The 15,653-nt window shown below is 39.1% G+C and overlaps 1 protein-coding gene across 1 annotated transcript in view; it reads left to right on the forward strand.

Annotated features, from left to right (window-relative positions):
• Positions 1–15,653, forward strand: part of PINX1 (PIN2 (TERF1) interacting telomerase inhibitor 1) — a 76,359-nt gene that overhangs the window by 22,624 nt on the left and 38,082 nt on the right. Inside the window, exon 6 of the mRNA XM_019733109.2 lies at positions 535–611. Within this exon, the coding sequence (XP_019588668.1) occupies positions 535–611 (77 nt within the window). The remainder of the gene's footprint in view (positions 1–534; positions 612–15,653) is intronic.

Here is a 15,653-nt window from a genome sequence, read left to right on the forward strand (position 1 = left end):
TTAAATATGCATTCGTTCAATTGATTATTGAGCTTCTATGTCAAATATAGTATGTTCTCATTCATGTATGTATGTGGGGGTTTGAAGCTATGTATGTAGCAGCATTTTTTATTCTGCATTTCATAATCCTAAGTAAGTAGCTCATGTCTCTTTGAAGTAAATAAGATCTGTTTTATAAATGGGCACCCAGAGACCCAGAAATGATGCCTCTAAGGCAGACCAGTAGGCGAGTGAGCTTTAGAATTTAGTTTTCCTCTCAGTCTTCACACTCTTGGTTGTTTCTACCATTAAGAGAATGTCAGAGGTTCTGCCTCGCAAACACTTTATTTGATTTTTAAGTGATTTTAAAATTTAACTAATTTTATTTATTAATTGAGGAGTTGTAATCTGTGAAGGGGGGACAGAAAGTCAGTAGTTCATAAAATGGCTTCTTTTCCAAAACCCAGTTTGCTTTCAGGAGTTTCACAGCTTGTATCTGTGCTCCGCATTTTAGAAAGAATGGTGTTACTAAAAGGCATCGTATTGTTTTTCTAGGGAAGGATCTGTCATCTCGGAGCAAAACAGACCTTGACTGCATTTTTGGGAAAAGACAGAGTAAGAAGACTACCGAGGTATTAAGCCACATACACCTGATATGTTTTCTTTCTATAGTGTTTGATTTTCAATGGTGTATAGAACTATTTGTTAAGAATAGTAGTTTTCAAAGTTACAAAAAAAACACAAAACTTTCAGTCTTACAAAGGCTAAATGTGATCCTCTTAATAATCGTTGGTAGGTAACATGTTTTATAAGGAATATAGAAAAGGATCTGTGTCATCTGGGTTTTGTTGTTGTTGTTCTATGAGGACTAGACTGATCTTGGGGATGAATCCTACTGCTGATCTGGTCCATCTCCGCCATCTCCAGGAGAGGGAGGTTGCATATCCCGATTCTGTTTGCTTTGCTCAGACTGCGTCGCTCTATTTGGAACATGGTTGGGGAGGAAGGATATGCCCTGTGTACCGCAGTTCTGGTCTGTTCCAAGTTAAAGACATTTTGAAATCGTGTTGGAACAACCAGCATTGAGATGCTGGAAGGGACTTAGATATAGTATTTCTTCCATTGTGTAATGCTGTTTGTTTCAGAACTAGAAGATAATAGGGTGACTGAACTACACCCTAAATCGGATGAATCCATAATTCATCATTGTAATTATTAAATTGGGCTGTGTAATATAGCATAAAAATTTTTGTGTCACTTACAACTGTAAGAGACAGCCCTGGATGTAGTTTGGATATCAATATTAGATTTTTTAAATACATATTTTTAGAGATAATGGGATAAAAATATTTAGAATTGATGATGTCTCCAAAAATCTGGGATGTATGGTTGCTGCAGCTACTACCCAGCTAATCTGGTATGTCATACTTATGTTCTTTTATTGGTTCCTAGCCAGGGCCTGTGGTGACTATAGAACAAAAAAGGCACGTTTCATTTATTTCTGATATTTCCCCAAACTGACAAATTTTCCAGGTTGGTAGCTATTAATATCTGTGACTTAATATTATTTTCAAAGACTCTGGAATTACCAGTTATTAGAAATTTTGTTTGACGATTTCCTTTGCAGGTTGGGAATAAATGTTTATTCTCAGTACTTTTCTGCCCCTACACCTTTAGCAGTGAGGACAAAGCAGGCCCCACCCGGGAAAGGAACTCTGGGCCCCGTGGCTTGCTGAGGGCTGGTGCCTGTAGAGCTCTGCCGAGTCATGTTAAGGCAGGTGGGTCCGTAGGGAGGATATGAGGCCCTACTGGGTGCTTCATTCTCAAGAGGCGGTTGGAAAGGGCTGGGGGTCATCAGACCACCCTGCTGTTGGTCACCTGTGCCCCTCGACGGTTACTGTAGGACCTGGATTCGGCCGTCTGCCTTGTTCACTAAGGACTTTGCATCTGGTGAATCTTAGGCTTTCTCCTGAACCCCTCTCCTCTGACCATCTGCAGTAATTTCAGGATCCTCAGGGATACTCTGTCACCTCTGCTCTGCCCCAACAGCCCCCTCCCGAGGCCACATCCGGAACTTGGCGTTAGCCCCGCATCCCACTCTGCAGCCCTGAGGCCATTCCCGCTGCACTGACTTTTCCAAATCCTTGCATTCGTGAACGCCTTGGTCCTCCCTTTTCTCCCTGCTGCTAACTCCTACTGCCCCCAACCCTCGTCTTCTCCAGCACTCTCTTTGAAATTTTATAGTTGAACAGATTAGGGAAGGAGATATTACTTATGGGCTTTTGGTAGAACTTTAAAAGAATGTATGTGGTTAGCACAGGAAAGTTTGTTCTAGAAGAGCAGAGGTTTCTAATCCTCTGGCAGACATCTGTCTACTTGAGGACTAACTGGCGTTAGGTGCCATGAGGTTTTCAACGCTATTTGTTGTTACTTGACTTTTTGGTGGTGTAGTCATTTGTGATTGTGTTAAAATAAAGTGAGCCCGTATTTGAACGTCAGAAACAATTGCCCAGGGAAAATCTATTTTGGTGCAATTGGTGTCAAGACCAACCTTGATATAGTACCGTTTTGTGCAAGATCTATATCTAAGTACATCTCAATCTCTCATTCTAGTTTAATGTTTTCTTGTAATGATGCATTTAAAATCCTAATTGTTTGGCAGGGCTGTTTTATATCACAGTGCAGCAGTGGTTCTCAACAACACTTGCATTCGAATCTTCTAAGGACCTTTTAAGAAAATGCTAATGCCAGCGCCCCGCCCTAGACCGTTCAAATCCAAGTCTTGGGTTAGGATCCAGGTGTAAGTATTAAAAAAAGAAGAAAAAATTTTGTTAAAAAAAATAGTCTACTCAGATAATTATTCTAATTATTCTAATTATCAGGACTAGATTTGTAACTATACTGTTAGAACTTCTGGCTTTAGGGTCACGAATATTGTCTAGGACAGGGCATCTCAAATCTTAACATGCACATATCATCCGGGAATGTTGTTAAATTGCAGAGTCTGGTTCCTGAGGGTGGGTGCAGCCCAAGATTCTGCATTTCTGGGAGCTCCCAGGTGACGAAGCTGCTGCCCACACCTACCTATACACCGCGTAGGTAGGAGCTCTGTAGTCTTCTGCATATACCTGCATGTGTATATCAGATAGATGTTATTTAAATCTAATCATGTGTTCAGACACCAAATCAGTCTTTCTGCAAAGCAGAGTCACTTTTAAATTTAGATTTTATATACATGTGGATTTTCATATATAGAGCTTGCTTTTATTGAGGCATGCCTGTACCTTCCCTGAATAAACTGTTGCTAAGAAACCTTACCATGTTAGTTACAACAGCTCTTATAGCCAAGGGCAGGAGGCCTTTGATCAGATGTGTTTGAAAATACCACCTCTTTTGGCTCCTGTTCTCAGGTGGAAAGAAGGTTGCTTTGTTTTCACTCCCTTGACCCCCCACAGCAACATTGGCCTGAGTTTATACATGGCATCGCCAAGGCAGAGGTGCGGCTGGAGGTCAAATGCTGATGAATCTCAGAAGCCATGAAGCATGGAATGCTGGAGCAGTAAGACCTCTCTGCGTGCTCTGGATAGGTGCTGATATTGATATTGTCTTTGCATCTAGATTTAAAGAACCTTGGGCACTGACCACGTCTGGCTGGGGGCCACATCGTAGCTCTCACATTAGCCCAAGCTTACTAATGTCTACAACCCCTGACTGTGACAATAATAGAAATGACAGCTTTATTCAGCATCTGTGTGCCGGACATCGTGCTAGACACTTGCGAAAGTATCTCATTTACTCTTCAGAACAGTCCTATGAAATAGGCATTTGTTAGCACCCTTTTAGCAATGAGGAAACTGAGCTCAGAAAGGTTTGTTACAAAGCTCCAAAGTGGCACAAATGGGGTTTAAATCCAGGTCCCTCTGGCCCCGAAGTCAGTGTCCTTTCCCCTCTACCACAATGTCAATGAACTTTGTTCGCCTTTTTAAAAAATCTGCATTTAGATGATTTGAGTTATGCTTTAGGAGTTTTCTTTGAGTTTTTTGTCAAAGACATACGTAGTTAATACATTATCATAATGTGAAAATGATTGGCTGTTATTCTCATTTTGCTGAAAATAATGATTTAACCTTTAAAAGTTTCTTCCTTGCCTTCAGTCAGACTTGAACTGTGATGGGTTCAGAAGCATCTTACCAATGCCTGGGCCAGCTTTGGGAATGACCTTACTTTGTCATTAGAGCTGTCGGCTGAATTAAGAAAGAGCTACCTTGAGTTTCTGGAGCATAGGTGCTTTGTTACTTGTGCATTTTCTGGTTTCTTACATAAATTGAATGATCTGAATATATATTAAAAAATCAGCAGCCCTTGATTAATAACAGTTATGAGGTTATTTTGCTTTGGGGGTGTTTTTGTCAAACTTTTTAATTTTGAAATAATTATAGACACGCAGGCAATGGCAAAGAAAGTTCAGAGGGGTTCCATGTGCCCTTCACCCAGTTATCCCACTGGGATAAGTGCAGTACAGAGGAAAACCAGGAAGTTCACTTTGGTACAATCTTTGTGCATAGTTCTGTGCCACTTTATCACACTTGTGGATCCCGTAACCACTGCATTAGTTAAGATACAGAACTATTCCCCCGCCGCAGAGAGCTCCCTCGTGCTGCCCCCAATCGTAGGCACACCCCCGCCGCCACCATCCCTAGCCCCAGCTACCACTGCTGCCAATGGAATTGTCTAATTTGAAATAAAGTATAGGTGAACCATTTGATTTCCCACAGCTTGGTGCTGAGTCTGTTCATATTAGTAATAATCAATGCCGAAGTTTTACGGGCTGATTGTACTTTCCGTGACTTGCCTCCTGCCCTTATTCATGCTAGATTTTATGTCTTCTGTCTTATGGGTCTTTAGAGAAAGGTAGAAATCAGCTCGTTTGATGTCCTTAAAGTCCAAACCTATTGCTGAAGTCAGTAATTTTAGAAGTACATCAAACTGTAACGTGATATATACATACGAAGTGGTATCATTATTATGTGACAGTTTTGTCGTCTGCAACTCGTAAGTATAGGAAGAGCCTGGGCAGTATCTCGGGGTACACTCATTATAGTGAGGTTGGTGAACTCCTTTAAATTGCATGCAAAATTTGTATGTGGGCATGTGTGCATGTACGTATGTGTGGGTATATAAAGTTCTCAGTGCTTTTATCAGATTTCTAAAGGAGTCCTTGATCCAAAAAGAAGCTTTAAAATCCAGTACTGCATAAAAAAATCTCTTCCTAGTCAAAAAACAAAAAACAGACAAAAAAATCACTTAAAATGAAATTTTCTGAGGTTAGTATATATTGTGTAGTAAAGCAAACTGCCAAGTCAAGAATCTAATTCCTTAATTATTTTCCATATAATATATGAAAATAAAAAAATAATATCAAAACAATTCAAACTAAACCTAAGATGGCTAGGACACATTTATGAAATTTAAATTATGCTTTCTGTCCTCTCTAACCTTCATACGTCTAATGAAGAAGTCAATCCACTGTGTTTTTACATGTGAACTTTTTCATCTGTCACTCACATTGGACAGTGAACTGCTTAAAGAGAGAGGACTTGTGTCATACTCATTTCTGGATCCCCAGCAGGTGATGAATTCAGTAAATTGAAATCTCATTGTTCTTCTCTTTTTTTAAAAATGGACTTGTTACTTATGTTTTGTATTGCTTCAAAGTTTATATTTGAAATAGTTTTTCCTTTTGAAATGCTTTGATCAATAAATAACTATCTCTTCTCTGAGAGTAGGAAATACTCATCAATTAATTTTTAATCCCCTGCCAAGCATAACCCACGGGTGTGTACATAGTAGATTCTTGAGCGAGGATTATTGAATGATTGTTTGCTCTACCATTTTATGTTTTTAAAAATCAATCCCATTTGCCAGAAATTAGCTTTCAGACATTGCATTTCACTCTAGAACAGTTTTTCATAGTCTTGACCATTTTCCACTGCGACGGGGGTTAAAGCCTTCCTCTCTCTTCAGGGACTATACTCAACTTTATTGGCACTTACTTCCCTCCAGCCACAGAGGCTATCCACCGCGCACTGTTTCCCAGGTGAATCTGGGTATTCAGAACTGCTTGCTTAAACAATGAAAGAAAGATCATCACAAACTACCAATTACTCAGAAAACTTTTAATCAACTCTTTATGTGGGAATGGCTGGTTGTACATTTCTAATTTCCAAGTCTTTATGCTATATTAATTGGAAGACAATAACTCTGGATTGGAGTGCACCTAAATTGGAGAAGTATGCACTTTCTACAGAGACAAAGAAATGATCGAATATATTGAATTGAAATTACGAGGGTCCCTTGAGACCATCAGCAGGTACTTGTGCTGGCCAGTGCCTGCCAAGAGGTGTAGATATGAATGTGTGTGTGTATGTGTGTGTCTTTTCTCACTTGGTTTGCAAGTTGGAGTTGGAGACACTGAAAAACAAATTCCATTAGTTCCTATCTGGTTGAACTTCCTGATACTCCATTTTTTTTTTTTTCCTTCTTGTTTTTTCCCTCCCCCACCTTCCTGGTTTCCTTCCTCTACCCAGCTTGTTTCCTGATTCAGCCTTATCACTAGAGAAAATGCTCCTAAACCATATCAAGGATTTAGAACGTGTTACCAGCATTCCTACTTTGTTTCTCCAAACAACATGTTTCTGGCATAGGCTCCTGGCAAAATAATTGTCAATTTTTTCACCCCTATGGCTTGATTGAATTAGAAACCTTGTGAGTGTTTCTGATACTCTCCCAGGATACCCAATTAAGGTTCAATTTCCTTGAATTCTGATGGCTTTTGCTTTTTTGAACCAAAGCATGACTTTTTTGTGGTTTGTGTCCCTTTCCCTTCAGTTATCATGAATCCCCTTTCCCATTTCTTGCTGATTGTTAAATCTGAAAACTAAAGCAGACCTTTCTTTTTTGGTGGGTTAAATTCGTGAGGTATTTTGGGCCACTCTTTATTCCAGTTCTGTCAATTGCCCTAAGCAGCTCATAGGGAAAATCATTGAGGAAAAAAGGGACCTTTTTTTAAAAAATATTTTTACTTGAAATATCTTTGAATCAAAGACTATTTCTCCTTACTTCTGAATTTTCATGTTAGTAACTCATATTCGTGAATTAGGTCGAGTTTTGTAGGTGGTTTACAGGTTATAGACTCTTAAATTTGAAACTTTCCTGTTCTTCCAACCTCTATCGCTCTGTCTTCCCCTCCTCACCCCATTCAAAAGTTGGGCAGCTTTCCTGCCTAGTATTTGCTAAAGTAATCTGCTAATGACACATCTTTCAGTTAGAGATAAATTTAAACTAAGCCCACAAACAAGCCAAATAATACATTTAATATCTAAAGCTTATTTTTTGCCAGCAATGATGACTTCAGTAATTCTTGTCATCATTTTGACCACTGATAACAGAATCAAGGTTCAAAATAATTTCTTTAAGCTGGGACATTTCGCCAAAACTAGATAGATGAAATTTTATGAAGATACATAAAGTCTCATTTAAGCCTGGAAAGATCTAATTTGGTAGCAGCTAAATGAGAATTAACTTAGAGGCTAGGATATGTAACCTAACCATAAGTTTAACCTAAGCCACAGTATGTAGTATGCCAACTACCCTGATGCAGGCTTGAGCTACATTAGAAGGATTGTGCCTGATTGCTGAAGCAACGGTCTTTTTGCTTGTTTTCTGCACTGGTGACTGTATTTGAACTGCTCTATTTGGAACTAAGTGCCATATTTTAAAAGAGTGCATTCAGACAATGTCATTAGGGACATACTGTGTTTCCCCAAAAATAAGACCTAGCTGGACAATCAGCTCTAAGCTCTAATGCATCTTTTGGAGCAAAAATTAATATAAGACCTGGTCTTATTTTACTATAAGACTGGGTCATAATATAATATAATATAGTATAATATGATATAATATAGTATAGTATAGTTTTATGTAATATATAATATAATATGTAAATAATATAATACCGGGCCTTATATTGATTTTTGCTCCAAGTGACACATTAGAGCTGATTGTCTGGCTAGGTCTTATTTTCGGGGAAACAGTGTAGGTATCTGGAAAGCATGTTAGGCACAGGAATAGGTAGATGGTAGATGAGCCATTAGGAAATTCTGCCTAGACTACAGAGAGATCTTGACTTTGAATGTTGGATGCTTTCAGTGTGGTTCTCTAGAAAAGGAACACATTTGTTCGGTGTGCTTCATAAGGAAGAACTAGTACTAGTGGATGAAATTCATAGAACAATTTCTACTCAGAGAAAGGAAGCAGCGTGGGTTGGTAAAACTGGCCAGCTATAGGATGTACCTCATGGTGAGTTTCCTGGAAGAATTCTTGTGATAGGTATGAGTCTGAACTAAATGCACGTGAGTCCTTCAAGGTGTAAGGTTCCCTGCTTCTGTAGTAAAGAGAACAAAGGAAATACTCGCATTTGAAATGGTTCTTGACTCAAAGCTTTGCATTATCTGCTTATGTTCTTTATTCAGGAGATGAATGTGAAAAGTCTTTGTTGTGTTCAAACAAGAAATCGAATAATCTTGAGGTAAAATAGCAAATTGTCTTAGCAATTTAAAACTTAAAAGAATTATTAGAAATTTTGACTGTCCAGGTGACATTAACTGTCTTGGATGTTCCTATTTTATTTGTAAACTCGGTTTTCTTATCCATAAAATGAGAGTGTTGAATTCTATGTTCTTGTAGTAGATTCTAGTTTGCAAAGATGGCCCCAGTGATTGTCTCCCTTTTCACATACTTTTCTAGGTTGACCCTGGCCCTTTTCATCAGGAGTGGAGCCTAGTCCCCTTGCCTTCCATCTGGGCAGGCTGTGACTCGTTTGTAGCCAACAGAATCTAGTGGTGGGGATGCTGTGTGACTTCTGGGCCTTGTTAGCTAAACTACTTGCTCTGGAAGCCTTCAGCCTTAGTAGGAGCGGTCCCGCTGCTCTCAGCCCCCAAGCTGTAAGAAAGCCCAAAGCCCAGAGTAGCCCACGAGGAGAGACCATGCACAGAGTTTTGCAGCTGCCCCAAGACTACATGAAGAGAGAGAGGTGCCTGACCAGCCCTTGCTGTGCCGCTCTAACTACTTTTTGAGCACAGCTTTTAGAGAAATCCTGAGCCAGAACAATCCAGCCAAACTCTTCCTTGAATTGCTGACCCATAGAAATAGTGAGTGATAATGAATTGATTGTTAGTGTTTTAAGCCATTAAGTTTGGGGGGTGGTTTGTTACCTAGATAACTGAAATGTCTCTGTAGGGTCTGTCATTCTATGGTTCTCTGATTCATTGATGAACATGGTAGAACCATCTTAACCAATAGAATGAGGAAATGATGTCACCCAAGGAAATGTTCTATTTGTGTGGTTTCTTCTACAAGGAGGCTCATGCAGTGGAATGTGGTATTAAGAATCTGAGTAGGCACTTGAGTTTGGTAAGCCTGCATTTGCGCCCATGAGTAGTTTGAAGACTATAGATTTGAGGCAAGCTGTTTAACCTCTGAGCCTCAGCTTCTTCACTCATGCAGTGGGGATGGTAAATTATCTAGCGAGGATTAAGGGATAAGCCATGTAAACCTCTTAGCACAGTCCCTAGCATGTAGTAGGTGCCCAGTGTGCCTTAGTTGCTGCTGAGATTGCTATTATCATTGTAATTGTTCACACACTCAAATTTAAGATGGCAAGTAATAACTTCCACTGAAACAGTTTCGAAATGAGAAAATTTTAATCCATGTGCACATAGTCACATGCTGAACAATGTGCAATATAAATGTACTGACTAAACTCACTCATTGTTAGTAAGTCCTCCCTTAAAGTCCTCAAGCAAAGAGACTTTTTGTTGTCATATTGCCATTACAGCCATCACAGAGGACTTCTTAGCACATCAATTTTGTTTTCATTAATATTTATGATAAGCAATAACTAAGGCAGTGATCTTTCCTTTTAATGTTACGTCCTATACAATTTTGAGTAGAAGTATAGGATTTTGTTTAGAGTGTAAAGAACTTACTGCTTTTTAAAAAAATGAAAGAAAACTGAGATAGAAGCTCTTTATCACCATCAACATGTGTTGAGTATCCATGGAGATGATGGTACTGAATTTCATAAGGATTCAATGCTATCCCTATTCCAAGAAGATTTCCAGTGTTTCAGTACTTCTGGAGTCTGTTTGTGTAAAGATAATAGGGTCCCAGGTACAGAAAGACCCTTTGGATCATGCGCCTAGTTTATGCCCCTGTACCAAGTAGGACTGTTTCTGTCGTCATTCTGGAAATGAGTCAAATAACAATAGGAAGGGAAAGCAGATTTTTAATGTGAGTTTCAGAGATGAAGTTAAATATAAAGAATGTATCCCATTTAAAGAGGGAGAAAGCAGTACAAATTATCTGGAGGGGTCATAGAAAATTTAACTTTTGGAGACATTTACCAATGGAATCAAATGCCATTTAAGGGAATTGAGGGGCAGTCCGTTTAGGAGGTTCCAGTATACCATTATCCTATGTTTTCCCTTCACTGAAATCCATCGGAACATCGTAACACCCTCGGAGATAATGAAAACTAATACAAAATAGTGAATAGCTTACCAAAGATACTAAGTTTCAACCAAGACGATTGTTTGTACCTCGTACTGTGTTCACGTTTATTAATACCCTTGAAGCCCTACATAAAAAATATTCTCTTATAGGTAAGAGTTATAGTCACTGTCCTGTTTCTTCTCTTCCATAATATAGTTTGTTGGTATAATGGAAAAGCAGCAAAAACTTCAAAGGTTATAAAAATTTAACCATTCTATGATTATTTGAGTACCTCGTGTGTCCCAGGTATTATTCTGATTGCTTAAACTACAAAGACAATAGTACTTGGTCCCCTTCATGGAATTCGTGGTCCTCTGCTGTAGGAGATAGACATATAAACACATTGAACATAAGGTAATATATTCTCTATGAAAGTCTAATAGAATCTTTTCTACAGTGTATTTTCCCCACGGCAGCTTGAGTGATCTTTTGAAAATATAATTGAGGTCATGTCAGTACTTTGTTAAAAATACTCTCAAGTTTCCCTGTTACGCTCAGAGTAAAAGGCAGATCCTTTCAATGGCCTAAAATCCTACGTGATCCTCTTCTGCCCCACAACTAACTCTCTCTCTCTCTCTCTTTCTCTCTCTCTCTCTCTCCCTCCCCCCCCTCACACACACACACACACACACACACACACTTAACTGCCCTAACTCATCTGCTGTTTCTTCCTTGCCCACTCTGCTCTTCCTCCAGTACTTCAGGATTGTTCCCACCTCAAGTTTCAGTACTTGATAGTTCCTCTGCATGGAATGGCTTACCCCCCACCTCCTTCATATTTTGTAGTCTCAGTCGGTCTTCCTTGATTACCCTATGTAAAATTTAAAATGCAAATAATAACAACAAAAACCCCTGACACTTTTGTACCCTCTCCTTTGCTTTATTTTTCTCCATAGCAGTTACCGCCATCTGATGTACTAAATAGTTCACTTGTTTACTGCCCTGCTTGGAATGGAGCTCTCACATGGCAGGAATTTTTGTACTATCTAACATCTAGAACCGTACCTGGTATCGAGTTAGGTGCTCAATGAAGTTTTTGTCGAACTGAATTTAGTTGTTGAAGTATGCTTTAAACATTATGGGAACACAGACCAGGAGCTACTAATTCTCACTGGGGATGTCAGGAAAAGCTACAGAGAGGAATTGATAATTGATCTACGCCCAAAGGGTAGGAGTCTCTGGGTGGACCAGTCAGAAAAGAAGATGTAACATGAAGAACAGCTTATCCAAGGCCTCAAATTCAAATGCCAATGGTGCCCAGGCATATAACTGTAAATGTGTATGTAGTCTGACTTTAAGATAGCAGGGAATCAACAGACTGATATCCTGTCTGAAATTATACAAGATTCATAAATAATAACGATGATGATGGTGTTCCTGGTGTTCCTGGTGGTGGTGGTGGTGGTGGTGATGGTGGTGGTGGTGGTGGTGGTGGTGGTGATGGTGGTGATGGTGGTAAAGGTGGTGAATTCTCTTCAGGACAAGTGAAATAGGTTTGTGATCTTATCTGACACAGACTGCCAACTTGTAATCTTTGGCTATTTGGAGGTGAGAAAGCTGGGTAGTTTTACGTGCTGAAGTGTGGAATTGCATGGCAAAGACTGGCTGCTCAGACCGTCTCGTGGAGTGTGCTAGGTAGCATAATAAACATATTTAAGGTGAGCTTTCTATCTCCTGGATATGTGCATGTTCACAATTATCCTCTATAGGAACTTGTATTCCTCTGAGATTTGAACTTCTACATCTTTGTGCTCTGGTGACTGTCAAAGGGAAAGGGATAGATAAGAAGCTTAGAAAACTTGTGCCACACAGTAAGCAACTGCCTGCCTGGAGTGAGATGAGTGTGTAAATGGTGCCGGAGATCAGGCTACTCACTGCCTCTTCTAATTCAGCGTGCAGGTGAAATCATTCCAAGTGAGTAAGAAGCATTACAGAGCTAGATTTTCTATTGAGCACAGCTTTTGATAAAAGGAAGAAGAGCTGGATATTGACTTTTTGGTGCCTGTTCTATCAGTGGTCTGTTAATCAACAGAGGATAAATTATTGCTCTTTGGAAACAGGAAAGGATCCCCTTGGTTTGAAGGCATTTCCACCTTTCTTTTCTTTGTTTTTTCTCTTTATTGGTAGAGGATCTTTCCTCCAGCCATTTGCTCCTTGGGGGTTTTGTTAAGGACTGAAGGGAAACTGAAGGGAGCTCTTTTGATTTATCTTCTATCCTTTCCTTTTGGTCACTCCACAGGGCTAAAATAGCCGAGTTGGCTTTAATATGTCTCCATTAGAGACCAAACATTAGCTGGAATAAACCATCATGCCTCACAATGAAAAATGTCCCCTGATTGGCTAATTAATCAGTCAAAGGGGAATGACATGGCTCTCGGCTTGAGGGACTCTGCGAGAGAGAAACAGGCTGTTGATAAATGGTTTTCCAACAAATTCATATATCAAGGAAACTTAGTCATTTTTTAACTATAGTTTGTGTGACTGCAATTTTTTTTCCAACTTTTTCTTTTCTGCTGCTCTTGCTGTTTAGGTTGTTTTGCTCTTGAGTTTTTTTGTTGTTGATAGAAAAATATAGGATTTTAGATATGAGAAAATAAATGCTTTCTACTTATCCATGTCTGTTAGTTTGATTGGTTTTGACGGTCTAGGTTTATCAATAGGTGAATTCAGATAGCTTTTTCCAAAATAATTTATGAAATTAAATTTTCCTTGCTTCCGTCAAAGTTAAGATCTCCAAATGCTGGTCCACACTGCCTGAGTTTGAATCCTGGCCCCATCAGTGGCTAGTGGGCGAATTACTTGACCTCTCTGCTTTTATTTCCTTTATAAATTCCTTTTATATCTTTAAAACAGGGATAATAATAGTGTCACTTAATAGGATAGTTGTGATAATTAAATGATATCATCTGTAAAGCATTTGGAACAGTGCCTGGCACATAGTGATTACTTTTTAAATATTCAGTGTTACTTTTTAATCCAAGTAATATATACACATAGATTTTTAAAACTGAGCTTCATGAAACAGCATGAAAAATGACATCCTTCGCTCATACCCTTCATCTCTTCTCCTACCAAGGCTACTCCCCCCAGCACCTTCAGTTCTTTTTAAATTATGATATTTATCTTTATTTATTTATTTTTGTATTGTTAGTTTCAGGTGTACAAACCAGTGTAATAGTTAGACGTTTATACCCCTCACAAAGTGATAACCCCCTCCCCCAATCTAGTACCCTTCTGACATCGTATAGAGCTGTTACAGTTCCACTGACTCTATTCCCTATGCTGTTCTCCACATCCTGTGACTATACATATATACATATACATATGTATACATGTTAAATTATAGTTGACATTCATTATTATTCAGCTTCAGCTTCAGGTGTACACTCCAGTGGTCAGGCATCTACACTGTCCATGAAGTGGTCTCCCTTGTAAGACAAGTGTCCATCAAATATCTTTATATTTTAAAATAATATCTTACATTGACTTTTTTAAGGTGTTAATTTTTAGCATTATCTGGATTTCTATTTCGGTAGGTTAGAATTTAGACTATTTACTACTCAAAATACTGATGTATTATAATTATTAATTAATTTAGTATTTGGTGTTTATATTTTTATGACTATGTACATACCATTCCCTGTTAAGCCAAGCAGTGTACTTTCATTACATTTCCTTTCACAATTTTGCGCTGTTTTCTGGTGGGAAACAAAAGGTGTATGCGCGTAATTTTTCCCATACCCTCTACTGGCCTCTTAATACAAAACTTTCTGCGTGTCCTACATCAGATAATCTGTCAGGTCAGTCTTTCCTCAGGAGACTGCCCTCCTAAGACCCCCTCTTCCTGCTCACTCTGAACTGGCTGTTTGGTTTGCTCCATTCCTATCATCCCAGACACTTCTCTCCACCTTGCTCCTGTTCACCTACTCTGTCCTGACCCCTGTGTCACCTCACTCATCTTCCAGCAGCTTTCTGAGAAGAGGTGCAGGTGTGACGATCTCTATCCTAATATCAGGGCAGATTGTGTGGGTATAGAATCCTGGGCTGAAAATCATTTTCTTTTAGAATTTTGAAGATATTGCCCTAGCGTCTTCTGATATCCGTGGTTGCTGTACTTATTATGATCCTTTACACATGTTTGTTTTGTCTTCTCTTCGGTTTTTAAAATCTTATCTTTGGATTTCTAAAACCTCGTGGAAATGTGAGTTGGTTAAGTGTTTTTATATACGGGTCACTTGATCAGCCTTCCACTGTGAAGTTTCATAGCCTTCCACCGGTTCTGGAAAACCACCTTTTATTCATTCTTTGATAAATTTTTTCTGCTGTTTTCTCTGGAAGTCATTAGTTACGTGGTGGACTTATTGGATTATTCCTCAGCTTTTAAAACATCTTTTGTTTTTATTCCATATCTTTGTTCTACTTTGGGGGAGACTTTCTTGAGTGTATCTTCTAAACTTTCCGTTAAAATTTTAAGTTTTGCTCGCATATTTTTAATTTCCAAGAGCTATTTTTCATCACCAAATTGTTCCTTTATTTTTACATAGCATCTTGTTTTTGTTCCATTGATGTAGTATATTCCCTTTTCTCTGAATGTATTATGATTGTTTTTCTATCCCCTTCCTCTGAACTTTATTCTTTTGGATTTAAGAATCAACTAATGAGTAGTTGATTAGAAGTTGATTCATAGGCAGCACTGTTCAGCTGGTGAGTTTTGCTGTAGAGTGTTCATGGTGAGTTGGCCTTTCTTTGGGGGACCCCCAGATGTCAGAATTTGCAGGTCTTTTCTTCAGTGGGGTTCAGTTTCTCTAGCAGGCACTCTTACTTGGGAAACATGCCCAGATCCTGGTAAGGAGCGGGGTCAGGAGGTCATTACACACATACTCTGGCCTCCTTCTTGTCAGGCCTTATCTCACCCTGCCCTCCAGCTGCAACCTTGGTCGTCCCCAGCAGGGCCTCTCAAGTTCAGTCTTTCCAGAGATTAAACCTTTTGTCTCCTCACACGTTGTTATTTTAGAGGGAAAAAAATGGCTATTGCTCCCCATTCTGTAAGTGGATAGGGGCTA

Source organism: Rhinolophus sinicus, linkage group LG07 (assembly GCF_036562045.2).
Source record: "Rhinolophus sinicus isolate RSC01 linkage group LG07, ASM3656204v1, whole genome shotgun sequence".
In the NCBI taxonomy this organism is placed as follows: Eukaryota; Metazoa; Chordata; class Mammalia; order Chiroptera; family Rhinolophidae; genus Rhinolophus; species Rhinolophus sinicus.